The following is a 15,234-nucleotide window of genomic DNA, read 5'->3' as shown; positions in this document are numbered from 1 at the left end:
GTACGTGAGTTTAACGTACTGGACAGAATGGGTTCAAAAGTAACATAAAGTGATATTTAGTTTTAAACTGATTTTTGGTTTTGCATCCAGAATTCCTTGGAATCCTTGCGGTTTGTAAGTTTAAGAGCTTCGGTTTCATAAAACTTTGTTTGTTTTTCCTTGCATTTTTCTTTGAATTCTGCATTTGCTACTAAATACATTTCTTTGAAGTCATGGCAGCTGAATTTTTGAAAAACTTTTAACCATCGGTATGATTTTTTGTCAAACCATTTTTCTTTACTTTTAAGAATTTTTCCTTGGTATTTTCTTGAGTCCGGGCATGAAAGTTTTATATTTTTCAATGTCGCCTATTGAAATTTGAGTCACCGATGGAAGACTCCGTTCCAGGTTGCATCGATACTCGTTATATTGTCTAATACTACTAATGGCAAGTGATCAGAAAACGGGACACTTTTGACCATGAAATCTGAAATTAAAGAAAACCGATTTCCCTTTATTGGACAGTAGTCAAGCACTGAACTACCTTGCTGGCCTAATGGTGTACTCTCCAAACTTACCAGACTTAGAAAAGCCACTTTACTTTCGTAAAATAGGACAGTCTGCCATAAAATGGAAGATGTTTTCAAGTTCTCTTCTATTGGCATAGATTACAGGTTTGCTAAAGATCTGCTTTGTGAATTATAAAATTAAAATTTAATAGCTCGACTCTTGCTTCGAAAATGATCCTTATCACCTCAGATAGTAGGCAATCGGTGGTTGAGGCTTTTATAGAACAGTCTAGAGGCTGATGATGATATGCTCTAGCTAGGTGCTGGTCATATATATTGTCGTCCACTTTAACTTTGATAATTGAAAATATGCCAATCGCGAATATAACTCAAAGATAATAATAGTGTGATGTCATGCTATAAAGCCAGTTGGTTTTGTTTCTTAAAAGAAGATGAGAAGCATTGGCTGTCAATGATTTCAAAGCTGTTGATCTATGAAGACTATTTTCATTTCTCTTTATCCCTTTTATTAAGTAATCTGAATTAGCTTTCAAATTCAGAAGATAAATAGGAGGTAAACCAGATTCTATATGCTCGGTAAAGGTTGGAGTAGAGTTCGGTAAATGGAATAGTTGTTTAAGGAAATAGCTGTAAGCAGCTTCCATACATCAACAAATGTATGTTTTGACAGTGGCATTATAGACTTGTTGTTTAGAGGATAGATCAATATTTTGATTTTCGAAAAATTTCGAGCACACTATGTTGATTGCCAAATAAAAGTTTTAATAGTTTTTTCCTTTGCATATTTGCCAAAGTTTTAGTTTGATGATAACAATATACCGATATATTTGAATTCGGTCATCTTATCTATCCGCTCATTATTAAGGCACTAAGTTTATTCTGGTAGTTTTCCTCTCTTTCGATTGTCGAAGATCGTGTTTTTCGTTTTCAGTATGTTAATATGAAGATCCCATGACTTGCAGTACATTTGTAATCGATTTAATTGACGTTAAAGTGAAAAAGGATTATCTGATATCAGCACTAAGTCCTCTGCACTTTTATGAGATCTTCCGCAAAGGCTTCGCTCCACGTTAGAATATTAGCTACATCATCAATGTACAAGGCAAACAGATTGGGACTCAAGATGCATCCCTGTGGTACACCTGCTGACGTATCAACCTATTCTGAAAACTCAGAACCTTCAAATACAGCCGCACTTGGTGACGTCAGAAATTTCATGTACAACATTCAAAAACTTTGTTAAAATTCCCATAAATGACTGTTTCAACATCAATGTTTGCATATTAATAGTATCGAATGAAATTTTCTATTTTTCGTAACAAGGAACGTGTTTTGAGGTTCTCTTAGTGAAATTTGAAAGTCAAGTTCAAACATATGCACATTGCACATCCTATTAAGCATAGCTAAAAGTATGAAGGATCTATTCTGTTGTCAATATAGTTCCAAATTGCAACGCCATTGTATCAGCTTTGAAAACGTTCTTCATACCATGGCTACACTCCCCACTACATTTTAAAATTTGCATGTAGGAGCAAGTAGCTCAGCATTTGTTGGTGATAAAACTGGAAGAGAATTGTCATCCAAAAAATTCGGAGCTTTGTTCTTAAGCCATTTAAGTTTTGTGGGGAGTATCTGAGTTCCTTTGCAACACCTTCTTGTCGAAAAGTACTTTCACTAGAATTGTATTGGTAAGTGAGCTGAAAAGATCATTTATTTATTTATTTACCTTCAACGTATTTAACCCACTCTTCAGATGCTATACAATTGTTGATTATTGATTGGCCTTGCCCACTAATGTAAACTATTTGTAACACCATTCAATAGAATGGTGTTACAATGACTTAGAGTCTAAAGTCATCAAACAGTTTCGTTAAAAGCCTTCCATATCTACTAAGGGTATCAACCTTAGAACTTCTGATTACATCTATTTGTTTAAGGAAGGGAATAAAGTTGGCTTTTTCATGGTAAGAAAGGTAGAGTAACATACTCAAGTGAAGTTACCAATCATTTTAAAAGCTTTTCTTTTAATACTGTTTAAGAGAGCAATTATGTTAAAACCTGTAGCGTGAGTTTTCATCAAATTTTGGACTTATAAAGGTTTTGTAAACTGTTGCCACATCGTAAGGATGGACTTTGCGTAGCTGATCGCAAGTTCAACTCATGGCTAATAGAAAGGGGATATATCTCACATTAACGAAACAAAAAATTATTAATTTCAGTTCGACTTTTTCTTGGCAGGTTTTTCGTAGGTCCAAGGTCTTCGAAAGTAAGATAAAACCTCCAGAGCCCGTTTTCTTTAAAGTCAAAATAACTCATACCATCATAAGGCCTGTTTTTTTTTTTTAATGAAATATAGTCTCTAGCAAAAAATCGTGAAGACAAGTTTTGATGTCAGCTCTTTTATATAATAAAACATGTAAGAAGGTTACTAACCCGTAACCATCATAGTTTCGTATAGTTGACAGGGAGTAAAAGCCTTTTGCCTTCTTTGAATACATAAATGTATATATATATAGGTATATTTTTTAGACATTATTTTAAATTAATGATTTTTAGTTTTCTTTGGGGGAATAGCAATTAGTTTAGCCCAGAGTCTCAAATCACCATAACAACCTCCATCACATACACCTATAACTTTACCATCAAACATTTGAAAGAAAAATTTGATATGTATGTATAACTGCATATATAAATATATATTTTGAATTTGCCTATATGACATTTGATTTACTGCAGTAGCAAAATCCTAAAAATAAAGAAAAGTATACTCGTATAATCCTTACCTGTCCTTGATGTGGAAATGAAATAGCAAAAGTGTCATAGCCATCGGCAATAGTCATTTTCTCATCCTCCGTAGTGTTCGTTCTTCCTTCCACAAGAAAATACTCAACAAGTCCATTAACTCCAGCATCCTTGTCAAGAGCTTGAATGTTACGAAATATCGTTGTGCCAACGGGTGTAGACTGTAAAGAGAGAAAAAAAAATAAAAAAATGAGAAGGTGCATTCATTAAACCAGAAACATTATAGCAAAATTCTTATACATATATCAGACATCTAAAAGGTCTTCACTGCAAAACCCCTTAATCTCCCCCCATTACCCTCCCTTTTCTCAGTCTCCAACCGTAACAATTGCATTTCACCCATAAATTATAAGACCAAACTAACTACGCTTGAAATCTGTTTTTTTTTAAAGTCTTTTGTCAGAGCTGAGTCTCATAGGTACGATAGTACGTGTCGGTAGTCTTTCTCTCATCTATCTCATCTTTGTTCCCATTGCCGTGTGCTTGCGTCACTATAAATATTAATCAGTTTGTATACCCATTTGCAATTGTGGCACATCATCAGAAATGACGGAATGACTATGCAGCAGCAATAAAAGCCATATATGCATCCCTAAAACAAAATGACAGATGCAACGATGATGAGGCACACAGTGGGATGGAATTTTCATAAATTTGAACTTTATTAAATTTTAACGTCATCACAAATTACAGCCTTTGCAAGTTTCAAATTTTGCACATTCATAAACTTTTCTAGGTTACTAAAGGTGCACACTTATAAATGCGTTTTAGCAAACATTTGAGACATTTTTTGGTGCTTTACAGATTTAAAAAAACTATCGGATTTATTACAGAAAGGGAACTCATGGAATTTCATTTTTTAAATAGTTTTTCAGCAACTTTACATTTCAAATACAATTTTGTAGTAGTGGTTACAAGATAGTAATATTATTCTTAAAAGTGCAGTACAGAGACTTTTAAGTTTCTTTAAAATAAACTTAATATGTAATGTTACATTTCTATTCTAGTAGAGATATTATTGAGTGCAAAGATTAATGTAACCAGTACATGATTATTTAAATATTTATGTAATGAGTAAATATATGTATGCAATGAGTTCATACATTTTTGTAACTAGTCCAAGAATTATGTAATGAACACATTCATCATAAAATTAATCATAAAATAAATGTTTCTAATGAGTGAATAAAAACTTAGCTCACTACATTGTCTTGTAACAATTCTAGATAAGTGCTTACAAATTTTACTCATCACATAATAACACCTGAATGAAAACTACGAATACAATTTTATGTAAGGAGTCCATTTAATATTTTAATTTATTTTATCAATACATAGAGTAGCCAACTTAAACTATACTAATTACAAATACTTGTAATCATTACAAAAAACATTATTTTATAATGTTATCAGTTCACAAAATTGGTATTGTCTACTTTAATGGCTGCAGTCCTTAAATATTTAATTATGTAATGAATACAAAAATGTTTTCTATGTACATGTTTGTACTGTGTCCATAAATTTTTCCGCAGTGTGACATTTTTTATCTCTTAGAACTTAGAAATGAATGGAAAACTAAAACCTGATCGTAAAAATGGGCGTGGCAGTGGGTGCATTTTTGTAAAACTTGTTAAAAAAAAAAACAAATGAATTGTTGTACCATTGATAGACTTTAAATATCATTTTTTGTTATTTTCCTATGCAAAGAGCCCCACTGTGCATGGTGACGAAAAGACGATTGACCATCTCAGGATCTATACTTTACAAGCCAGGAGCTACGAGTACATAAAAGATATGCATAGGTCTACATAAAGGTACTATATCCACATCTTTGTCGTTGGTCGTCGATCGTCGATTGTCGCGTAGCGTCGTAGTATGTCCTCAGCCCGATTATGGGACGTCATGCAGGCGCATAACTGCGAGTTATTATGAATCTGTATTGACGTAAAATTGATCAATACGTCATGTTTATAATGCATTGACGGCAGAAAAAGGAGGGGTTAGAGAGGAGAGGGGGAGGGTCAGCTATAGGCTTGGACAAAATGAACTGAAATCGAAGGTTATTGCTGCACATGATGGCATATTTGATGGCCATGATTCTTGATAAGATGCGACACTGGCTGCAAACACAAGATTGAGTCTGGGCAAATGTGCACATACCTTCATAATTGTGCAAAATCAATTCCCCTCTCTCTGACGCAGCATCTGCATCATCCATCCATTTTGGGCCAAATATAGCTGGATCTGGATAATTGGAATGTAGAAGCATTTTATTTATATACCTCTAAGCTACTTTTATGGAACAGAAAAAAGATATATACGTCATTGGCCATAGCACCGTACCACCATCACAAATCCGTCTTTGGAACAAACGCTGGAATTTTATAGATTTCTGACAAATCTAGGTACGTCGCGTAGTCGTTGTCGTCGCGCTGCGCTATGCCGATGCTGGTCCGGTGCGGTGGTGGATTGTGGATTTTATCCCACAAAAGTAAACGAGCTCTTCAAGAATTCTTTAATTACAATTTATTTACGCAAAAAGTCTGAAAGAATGACTATTTATCAGCAGCTAGAGGGATTGTTATTCGGTGGAAATGATTTGTATTCGAGGTTTGAAAATTTTATGTTTTCGATACATCTTAAGATATACAAGAGATACTCGTATCTTAGTATCTAGAACCTTGAGATAGCGATGGTGGCGGTGGAGTGAATTATAACTATCATAATTTTTATACTCGTTTGGTTGTTTCTTGTTAGAATGTTGTCAATTGTAAGTGTTAACCATTATTTTATTATACGTCTTTTATTCTTGAATTACAAGAGGTCGGTCGTAACAATTATTCTTATTTATTTTCTTAGTCATTAGAACGAATTAAGTGTATCTGGTCAAGGTGAAACAGCTGTGGTAGACCTCGAAAGCAAAGTGATTGACATTTTTAAAGGAGAAACGAAGTATCACTTTCCAAAACATATACATTTATGGACTGTTTGTAAAGGTCTTTGAAGACCTTAAACACTTAACTTTGATAATCTTTTCTCCAATACAGACTTGAGTAAGCGGTATTGCTATTAACAAGTCACTTATAAGTACTAACTTCAATTTTAATCGCATTTTTTGAAACTGAGTTGCAATTAAGAATTTGACTGAAGTGTAATTTCTGCGCCTTAGTAAGTTACAGATGTTTGGGAAAGAAGAAATGTTTTCTCCAAATTTATATGAAAATGTTTCGGAATGATACTTTTAAACATTGCAAAGAAGAACAATATTGCTCCCTCTCAAGTTGTTGTTATTTCTATATTTGTAATTATGCATTCGTTTGAATTTCTTACAAAATTCTTTTTGAAATTTGACTTATTCAAAATGTCTTTCCTATTCAATTTGCATAAACATATGCGGTTTATCGTAGTTATCATCATTTATCATCATTTATACTAAACACTAACAACATTGAAGCCCCATACAAACCAATTATGTAGTACTTAGGGGCCCTTTTTTTTCTTCAGTTCCTTTTCTAATTTTAGTCTCTTGCTTAAAGACAACCTTCAGTCTTTTTATTTATGTAAAAACAAGAGCTATTAGACAAGGTGATGTGCTGTCATGCTATTTCTTCATCATTGTCCTTAAAAAAATAGTGCAGACCTCCCACGTCAACACAAGAGGCACCATCTTTCAAAAGTCGGTCCAATTGCTGGCACATTATTAACACAATTGGAAGAACTCAGCGTGATGTCAATGGGGCTTTTGTGAATATTGGGACAAAGGCAGTAAAAATTTGTTTAGGGTTTAGTAAGGACAAAACAAAATACTGCTGTAGTAAAGAAAGCACTTACAACACCGAAGTCTTGGTCGAAACGTCACCATCGACAGACATAATTTTGAGGTAGTTTAAGCCTTTGTTCTCTGAAGCTTCGCTATGAATGCAGAAAAAAACACCACAGCTGAGATAGAAAACTACTTTTGCTAAACGCTGTTTCTTTGGGCTAAGAAACTAATTGAGCAGTAAAGCAATCTCTTGAGCAACTAAAGTGTCGCTATGTAAAACCTTTATTATCCCAGTCTTGCTGTACGGTGCAGAAGCATGGACTGTGACATAAATGGATAAAAGCCCCTGGGGTTATTTCGAGAGAAAAGTTTTTTGGGTGATCTACAGACCTGTGTTCATTGAAGGTGAGTGGAGGAGAAGATGGACAGATGAGCTATACGGGCTTTACATAGACCTTGACTTCAAATGACTGGGTCACGTAGAGCTCCTGAAAACCAATGCTGCAGCCTGGAAAGTCTTCCCTGCAGGACAAAGCAGTAGATAAAGATTCCGGATCAGGAAAGTCACCTTAACGAACTTGAAGTGCGCTGGAGACATCTATGCAGGGAACAAGCTAGAACGAGAAGTTTGAACCGCTAGTTCACATAGGACTGTAGCGCCACCTTAAACTTAAACTGTTTGGGTTTATAGAAAGCAACTAACAATATTCTTAGTATTTCAAGCAGTAGTGTTGATGAATTTTGCTTACAGACTTAGTTCTAGAGGCTTTTACAATTCCGTAAGACAAGAAGTCAAGCCGGTCCATCAACAGCAATGCCATAGTTTTACTGGTTTGGTATTGGAAACGTGTCAACATCATTTTAGGTAATGGTGTTCATTTCCAACTCTAAGGTTATGTTAGCATGATTGTTGAAAATTCTTTCTGTCTTCAACGTTTACTGATTTGATAGGATTATTGGACTGGTTACGTGGTGGGACTTTATTCGGAAATGAGACTGAAGCAATTGAAACTATGAATGGAATGTTTCATTAAGTTACGATTAATGTGTTTCTTTTGATTAAAAGATATTGATGTTTATTTTGTTGACCGCGTTATTTCTCAAAGACAAGATCACAATTGGCAACCATGATCTTGTGATTTAACACATTTAGGCCTACATAAAAGCTAAGATCTATGTTAAGGCTCCACAACCGAAATAAAACTTAAAAGAAGAAATTCGTGAAGTTATCGCCCTAGTTCTCAACGGACTTTTGCGCCACCTCATTTTTTTTTAAATTAAACCTCTAATTGCAAATCACGAAGCAATCACATCAGGTTGGGACCGGAAGCACATCAAGAATTCCAGCTAAAGGCCGTTTCTTCAGAATATTTACTCTCTTGATATTTAAACCTAAATGTTAGGTCTAATACCATAAATTAAAGCTAGTTGCGACTTCAATATAACTTCATCAACTAGAGAAACTACGAGGGCGGGTCAATAAGTACGTGACTTTTTGAATTTTTGACCTCTTTACTGAAACAGCAACACTGCTCAACAGGCATCTTAAGTTGACTCCTGTCAAAATTTAAACTTGCTGCGTCACTTAGTTTGTGTTTTATCAGACTACTCACTAATTTGAGGAGAAAATGAAAAAAAGTGAATTTCGTGTGCTTATTAGGCATTATTTCTTGCGAAATAATTACCGAGACCAAGGCTAAGATTGTCGAAGCCGTAGGGATCTCGCATGGCTCAGTGGTTTTAATTTCGAATGATCACTTGGGCATGAGAAAGCTTTTCGCAAGATGGGTGCCGCGTTTGCTCACAGTGGACCACAAACGCAATCGTGTAATAACTTCAAAGGAAGGTTTGGCGTTGTTTGATCGCAATATGGAGGAAGTTTTTGCACCGTTTTGCAACCGTGAACGAAACATGGACCCATCACAACACACCAGAGACCAAACAACAGTCAAAACAGTGGGTTTCTAAGGGTGAATCGGCGTCAAAGAAGGGCAAGGTGGGTTTTTCAGCCAATAAAGTTATGGACTGCTTTTTGGGATGCACGCGGGATAATCCACATTAACTACCTTCAAAAGGGAAGAACAATCAATGGGGAATATTATGCCAACTTATTGGACCGATTCAATGACGATTTTTTTTTGGAAGGGATACAACAATTGGAGAAGTGTTGGACAAAGTGTATAAAGTTCAAGGGAGACTACGTTGAGAAATAAAATTATTTTTTATCAAAAAATCTGTGTTTTATTCCAAAAGTCACGGACTTATTGACCCGCCCTCGTACTTCACTGAAACTGCAGTGTTCAAAATTTGAAGACCGCCAAAAAACAATTACATGCCATTAACATTGTTCTTTATTGTTTTCAATATGATATATGTGCACTACTTAAAGTCTTTATTTGAAATGGATTTGGATTCAGTTTTGACAAGCATGACATTTAGTCATATTTTAAAAAAGTTGTGATGGGGTTTTGAGTGACGCTGAGGTAGACTCGTCAGTGTCTAGCCAGACCAGAGTAGAGGTCTTCCCAACGAAAGCAAGAAATGCTTATGGATGTACTCGTAATAAGACATATCCCTAACAGCAGGCAGAGCTTTAGCCACGACTTACGCTAAGCTTGTCCGATCTTCTCTTGGACATTGGCCCCGGAATAATGGGTTAGAAATTGCGTTTAGTGTACCTAGAAGCACAGGAGAATAAAGGGGTGACCAAAGCCTGTCCGCCATGCACTTAGAAGAAGTAGATGGTGGAATAAACGGAGGGAAGGTATTTCGAGGCCCAACAATTACGAAACGGTTCTGTACTTGAAATACCAAATGCGCTCATGAATTTTTTCTTAAATGTACACAACATTTACACTCAATCTGGCTAAAGGCAGAAGACGAATTTTAACTTCTCTATATGAAATATACTTTGAAATGTCATTGTGAATTAAAAGCAGGTGAATGAATGGCAAAAGCTATATGATATAAATTTCCTCGGTAGGCACTACTGCATCGGTTGGTGTTATGTTTTTATATTTCATGTTTGGGTTTATAGGGGAGAAGTGTAAAGCTTTGACAAGTATAACTTGTCAGACCAGAAAAATATGAAATGATTTTGATTTCAATCTATCATATTTGACAATCCGTTTGATAAAGAGTGCACATTTTGTATCAAACAAACAAATCAAACAACGTTTGTCAAACATATTTGAGAATGTGAACCTATGCACTGAAACCAACTTCAAAATGAATCTAATTATGCTAGAAGTTCTTCAAATTCAAAATGCTGATCAGATCTGTTTTTCTATTGTGGGCTAACCCAAACTTAATAATTTATGAAAGATATATTATTATTGGCCAATTAATCGTTGGTTAAAAACACAAACCTTTGATCTTGTCAAAGTAATCAAATGTAAAAAATTCATCATGCATACAAATGACAAACCTTTTTCGGCATCTTTGCAAAACAACCAGAGAAATCTTGCAGATCTTGATTCTTTAAGTTGACAGGAAAAAACCACTATAGTTCTTATATCTATAAGGTCCCACCCCATTATAATTCATGCACATATATTTAATTCAATAAAAACGTTCTCATGAAAACTACTTTCCTAGTTACACACAAAAAAGAAGTGAGATCTCAATCTATTCAAGATTAAGATTCAATATCCAAAATCTCCAACTATGGTTAATTGCGCCTTGTCAAATAAAAAGAAATCAAAAAACGTCAAACTCAAGAAACTGATCCGCACTTAATGATAAACGCAACCATTTATAAACTTCTGAAACATTTATTTGACTTGTAGCTAAGCCAAATTCGTCTGATGCGGAGTAATTGCAATTAGATATGCATCAGTCGTTAATTACTCCACCTTCTCAATATATCTATTTTTTGACTTTCCAGTCTTTTGACTCTTGTGATGGAGTTACGAGTTGTTTAGCTGATGTCTGATATCATTTGCTTTGCTAAGTGGTTGATTGGTTTTATATCGGGTATCCAGTAGTGCCACCAAATCTGGATTGGCCAAGCTCAAGCTTTCCCAATAATTGACTTCAACTGTCTAATGAAAATTCATGAATGTCGCAAAGGAGAAAACATGACAAATTACACGACACCCATATGACGATGACCGAGTGTTTTTGTGCCTCAATGTGTGCCTTGTGCCTGATGTAGGCTACATATATGCGTCTTGTGTTGTGAGGAGTGAGATGCCATATTATAGATATCAGTGACATGTTACTTTTTCCATCGATCGCCATTGCATCTCCACAAAACCGACCAAGTCTCCATTCTCACTCCTAACGCTCGCTCATCAGTTGATTAGCTGTCACTTTTAAATGTCAAAAAAAGAAACTGTCATCGATGCGATGATGATGTGAAAATTGAAACATTTTCACATGGAATTTATACCATAAAGTCAGAATTGCCTGCTACCTGCTATTGCCACTGCTACTGCCACCCATCTAGCACCATATTCGTCAAAAAGTGCTTCTGATGTACACGATACATCACCATCAGCATCAGGTATCAGGACAAAAGCACACTCCACCACCGCTCGCTCGTGGACTCCATCATATCCCATCATAGAAGAGTTAGTTCGGGTGTTTTGTTACCTGATATCGTGGTGTTGCAACTTGTAGCTTGCAACCAACATAACATGTATAGCTCATCTTTATGGCCATAGCAAAGCATGTTTTGCCCGGATACAGTGCAGAAGAAATGGGGACAAACATGACAGATAACATCGGTGCCATATGACATTTTTGATTCATATGGTGGTGAGAGTCGAGCATGTTTTTCACGACTCCCATGGTGAATTATGAATGAGATTTTGGTTTGGTTTAAGAATTTTTACAACTTTTTTGTTTCAAGATTTCATTTTTGGGTGTGAAGCTGTGCTAAGTCCTACCTATGGTGTAGCTATAGCCTGACAGCTAAAACATATCATGTAAATGTGGTTGATTTCGGTTGTTGTTGCAATTTTCCGAATACGATTCTCACAAACAACAAAAATGAAAATGTTTAGACTATTTGACTCTATTAACCTCGTTTTTATTTTCAGAGAATGGCTGCGAATAGTTGTCAAATACCAAGTCACTTTAATGAATCATAACTTATGTATCTTTGACATAAAACATCTACAGCATAAGAGACACACTCAAAACATAGAGTTCCTGATCAAATTTCTCAGAAGCTAAAGATTCCTGTTTGAGATAAAAGACTTAACTTGTTTGTTATAATTATTGTGTAAATATAGCAATTTCGACATAAACAACGCTACGCAACGCAACGAAGCCTTTTCGAAGCAATTTTAAGTACACAAACTTTTGTGACATGGTGTTGTTGTTGCTTTTAACTGTCAAGTCACATTGATGAAAAAGACAGTTTAATAAAACTTAAAATGTCAAGCGAGTCTTGAGTGATTGCGTTCCATATTATTTGATTTGATTTAAGTTGCTTATCTATGTGGTACACATTTTTAACTAACTTGATGCGGATCTGAGGGAGCTTGAGATGGCGGCTCTCAGGCTCAGCTAAGCTAGCTTAACTATGCGAAAGAAATAAATCTCTTCATTTTGATCTTAAATGTTCCTTTAAACGAGTATTGCGGAAAAGCTATTACAAACTAATGAGCTGGCTAAATGCTATCAATCAATTTATAACTACATTAGAAAATGTCAGCCTCGGGTTTGTCATAAAGTGTTTTTATTTTGCTTTTCTTAATAATTGAGAAAGTCATTTAAGGGGTAATAATAATTGATCGAAAGAAAAAACAAAGCCGAAGATTATACTCGTATTAGATTAATGAAATTGGAGAAATGATGGAAAATAATAAAGATGTTATTGTGGGTCAACTTCGTCATAATATTTTATTTATAATAAATCAATCAAAAATAGACCACCAACAGAGTCTTTTCTGCTGAAAAGACCTTACCCAAGAAAATTGATTGATAATGACGATTGGCATTCAATTTAAAAAAACAAGTGTTCCTATTTATAAGAATTCTACTAATACAAAATTAGTAGCTTTAAAGATCTGTAACTGTACCCGTGACATGATGGTTAGTGCGTTAGACTTAAAGTAGTTTATAGGTAGTTTAAGTTAGTTTTAAGTTTTATATTAGGGACCTTATTTTAAGTAGTTTTTAAATAAAAATAAAAAGGATATTGATATTAGTTTTTTAAATTTTCTAATCAATACAAAAATAAATAAAAATGAATTGAAGTTAAAATAGATCTTAGGGCCGAAAGGCATTAGTAGTTAGTGTTATAGTTTAACTTATAGTGCCCGTATGGGAACATTAAGATAGTTGTAAGTTATGGATAATTAGGCTAGTTTTATGAATTTTTGTCAAGCTTTAAGATAGGTTTAAGAATGAATTAATAAAAATGGATAAAAAAAAAGTGCGTTGGACTGTCATGTAAGAGGTCTTGGGTTCAATCCCTGCCTGTGCCACCATAATTTAAAAAACTAATTTTCGCGGGTACTGCCTCTTGCTAGGAATTGACAATTTCTTGAAGAGTAATTCTTGTCATGAAAAAGTGCTTTCTCAAATTAGCCGTTCGGATTCGGCCTAAAATTGTAGGTCCCTTCCATTCCTGACAACAGTACTCGCACACAGAAATGGTTGCGAGTTGTAAGTCACTAGGCAATGGTTCACAACGGACTGTTCCGCCACCCAATGTATTTATTTTTAAAGATCTGTAACTCTACAACTATTTACTATTTAGTATAAGTTCTCAAGTTCTTTGAATTAATCAAGAAAGAGACTAAGTTTTGCTTAATTCAAATCTCCCCTAATTTTACACTTCTCTGGTTTTGAAAAATATGTTTTAGAATATATTTTTGGTTCTGTTTTGAAATGCAATTTTTGATCTTCGATCTACACGCTTAAATTTAGAAACTACACCTTTAAAAAATAATTTTTATATTTTTTGTATGTTTGTACTTTTTTAAACTTGATGGATTCTATATAAAAACATAAATCTCTTCAATCAGTTCTGTCTTCTCCTGTTAAATGGTTTATAGTTTCTTAAAGGATGGGTGGGGAGGATTTTTGTTTTTAAATTTTAAAAAATTCTGAAAATATTGAGGCTAAATGTAACTAAAGACTAACTAGCAAGGTTTTTTTCCCAGACAATAGAAATACACTTTTACAATTGTTTTTAATGGCCTTAACTGAAATTCAACTTCAAAATTAATGTTTCACGTCAAGTTTTTAAGATATTTTTTTTTTATATTCGAAGAAGAAAAACACGAATATAAGGTTTTTATAGTCTATTATAAATTGATGAAGTATCCTTTTTCAAATAATATCCATGATGGCTTTCCAAATATATGTGTCATCCCTTCAATATTCAGTTATATCTTTTATATCATTTTAAGTTATATTTAAAAAATCTTCATTAAATCTTAAAAACGCTAAACCCTTTATTCTAAAACGGTTCTTAACAGAAAAAGGCAAATTAGTCTGAAAGTAAGTTCTTGTAACGGTTAACCAATTCTATGATATTTAGTTTTTGAAATATATTAAAAAAATATAAAAATAATGTTTGGAACGGGTATTTTTAAAACTTTAGCAAATTGTTACAAAAAAATTCCAAAACGTATTTTTAAATTATTAAATTTCAAGGTTTGCTTAGAAATTTCCATGGCTCAATGTTCAAATGGTAGATATGTGCATTCAAGAGGACACAAGCGACGCCAACGGTGGCGTCTACAGTTCGAGTAAGATTGAACTACTTAGTGAACACATTATAGGGCTTCTTCGGCATATTCGGAGCGCAGGCCTGTAAGGAGATATTTATCCGGCTCCCCTTCCTTGGAGTTATATTAAGGATCTGGCCCTCCAGGTTGGGGGTTGTGCCGTCCGTGTGACTTTCTGGCCACGTAAAAATACATTTAGTTGCGAAGCACCAACAAGCCTCGGATACGGACGGATTCACTGTTGACCACTTACGAAAACGAAATAAGGACAACGAACTTCGGATATGTACGTGGAATGTTAGGTTCCTTAACAGACCACATGCAGCCGAACAATTAGCGGAAGCCCTTATCTGCTGCAAAGCAGATATTACCGCCATTGAAGAAGTGCGATGGGATGGACCGGGCAAACGCAAACTAAAAGACTGCGATATATACTACGGCGACTGCTACAGAGAACAAAGACAGTGTC

At 34.7% G+C, this 15,234-nt stretch overlaps 1 protein-coding gene across 2 annotated transcripts in view; it reads right to left on the bottom strand.

Annotated features, from left to right (window-relative positions):
- Positions 1–15,234, bottom strand: part of LOC129953770 (cadherin-99C) — a 284,004-nt gene that overhangs the window by 63,788 nt on the left and 204,982 nt on the right. For both annotated transcript variants that reach the window (XM_056067225.1, XM_056067226.1), the window contains exon 6: positions 3,293–3,472. In XM_056067225.1, coding sequence (XP_055923200.1) covers positions 3,293–3,472 — 180 coding nt within the window. The remainder of the gene's footprint in view (positions 1–3,292; positions 3,473–15,234) is intronic.

The sequence above is a fragment of the Eupeodes corollae genome, chromosome 1 (genome assembly GCF_945859685.1).
Source record: "Eupeodes corollae chromosome 1, idEupCoro1.1, whole genome shotgun sequence".
NCBI classification, from domain to species: domain Eukaryota; kingdom Metazoa; phylum Arthropoda; class Insecta; order Diptera; family Syrphidae; genus Eupeodes; species Eupeodes corollae.
This window is presented reverse-complemented; position numbering and strand designations above follow the sequence as displayed.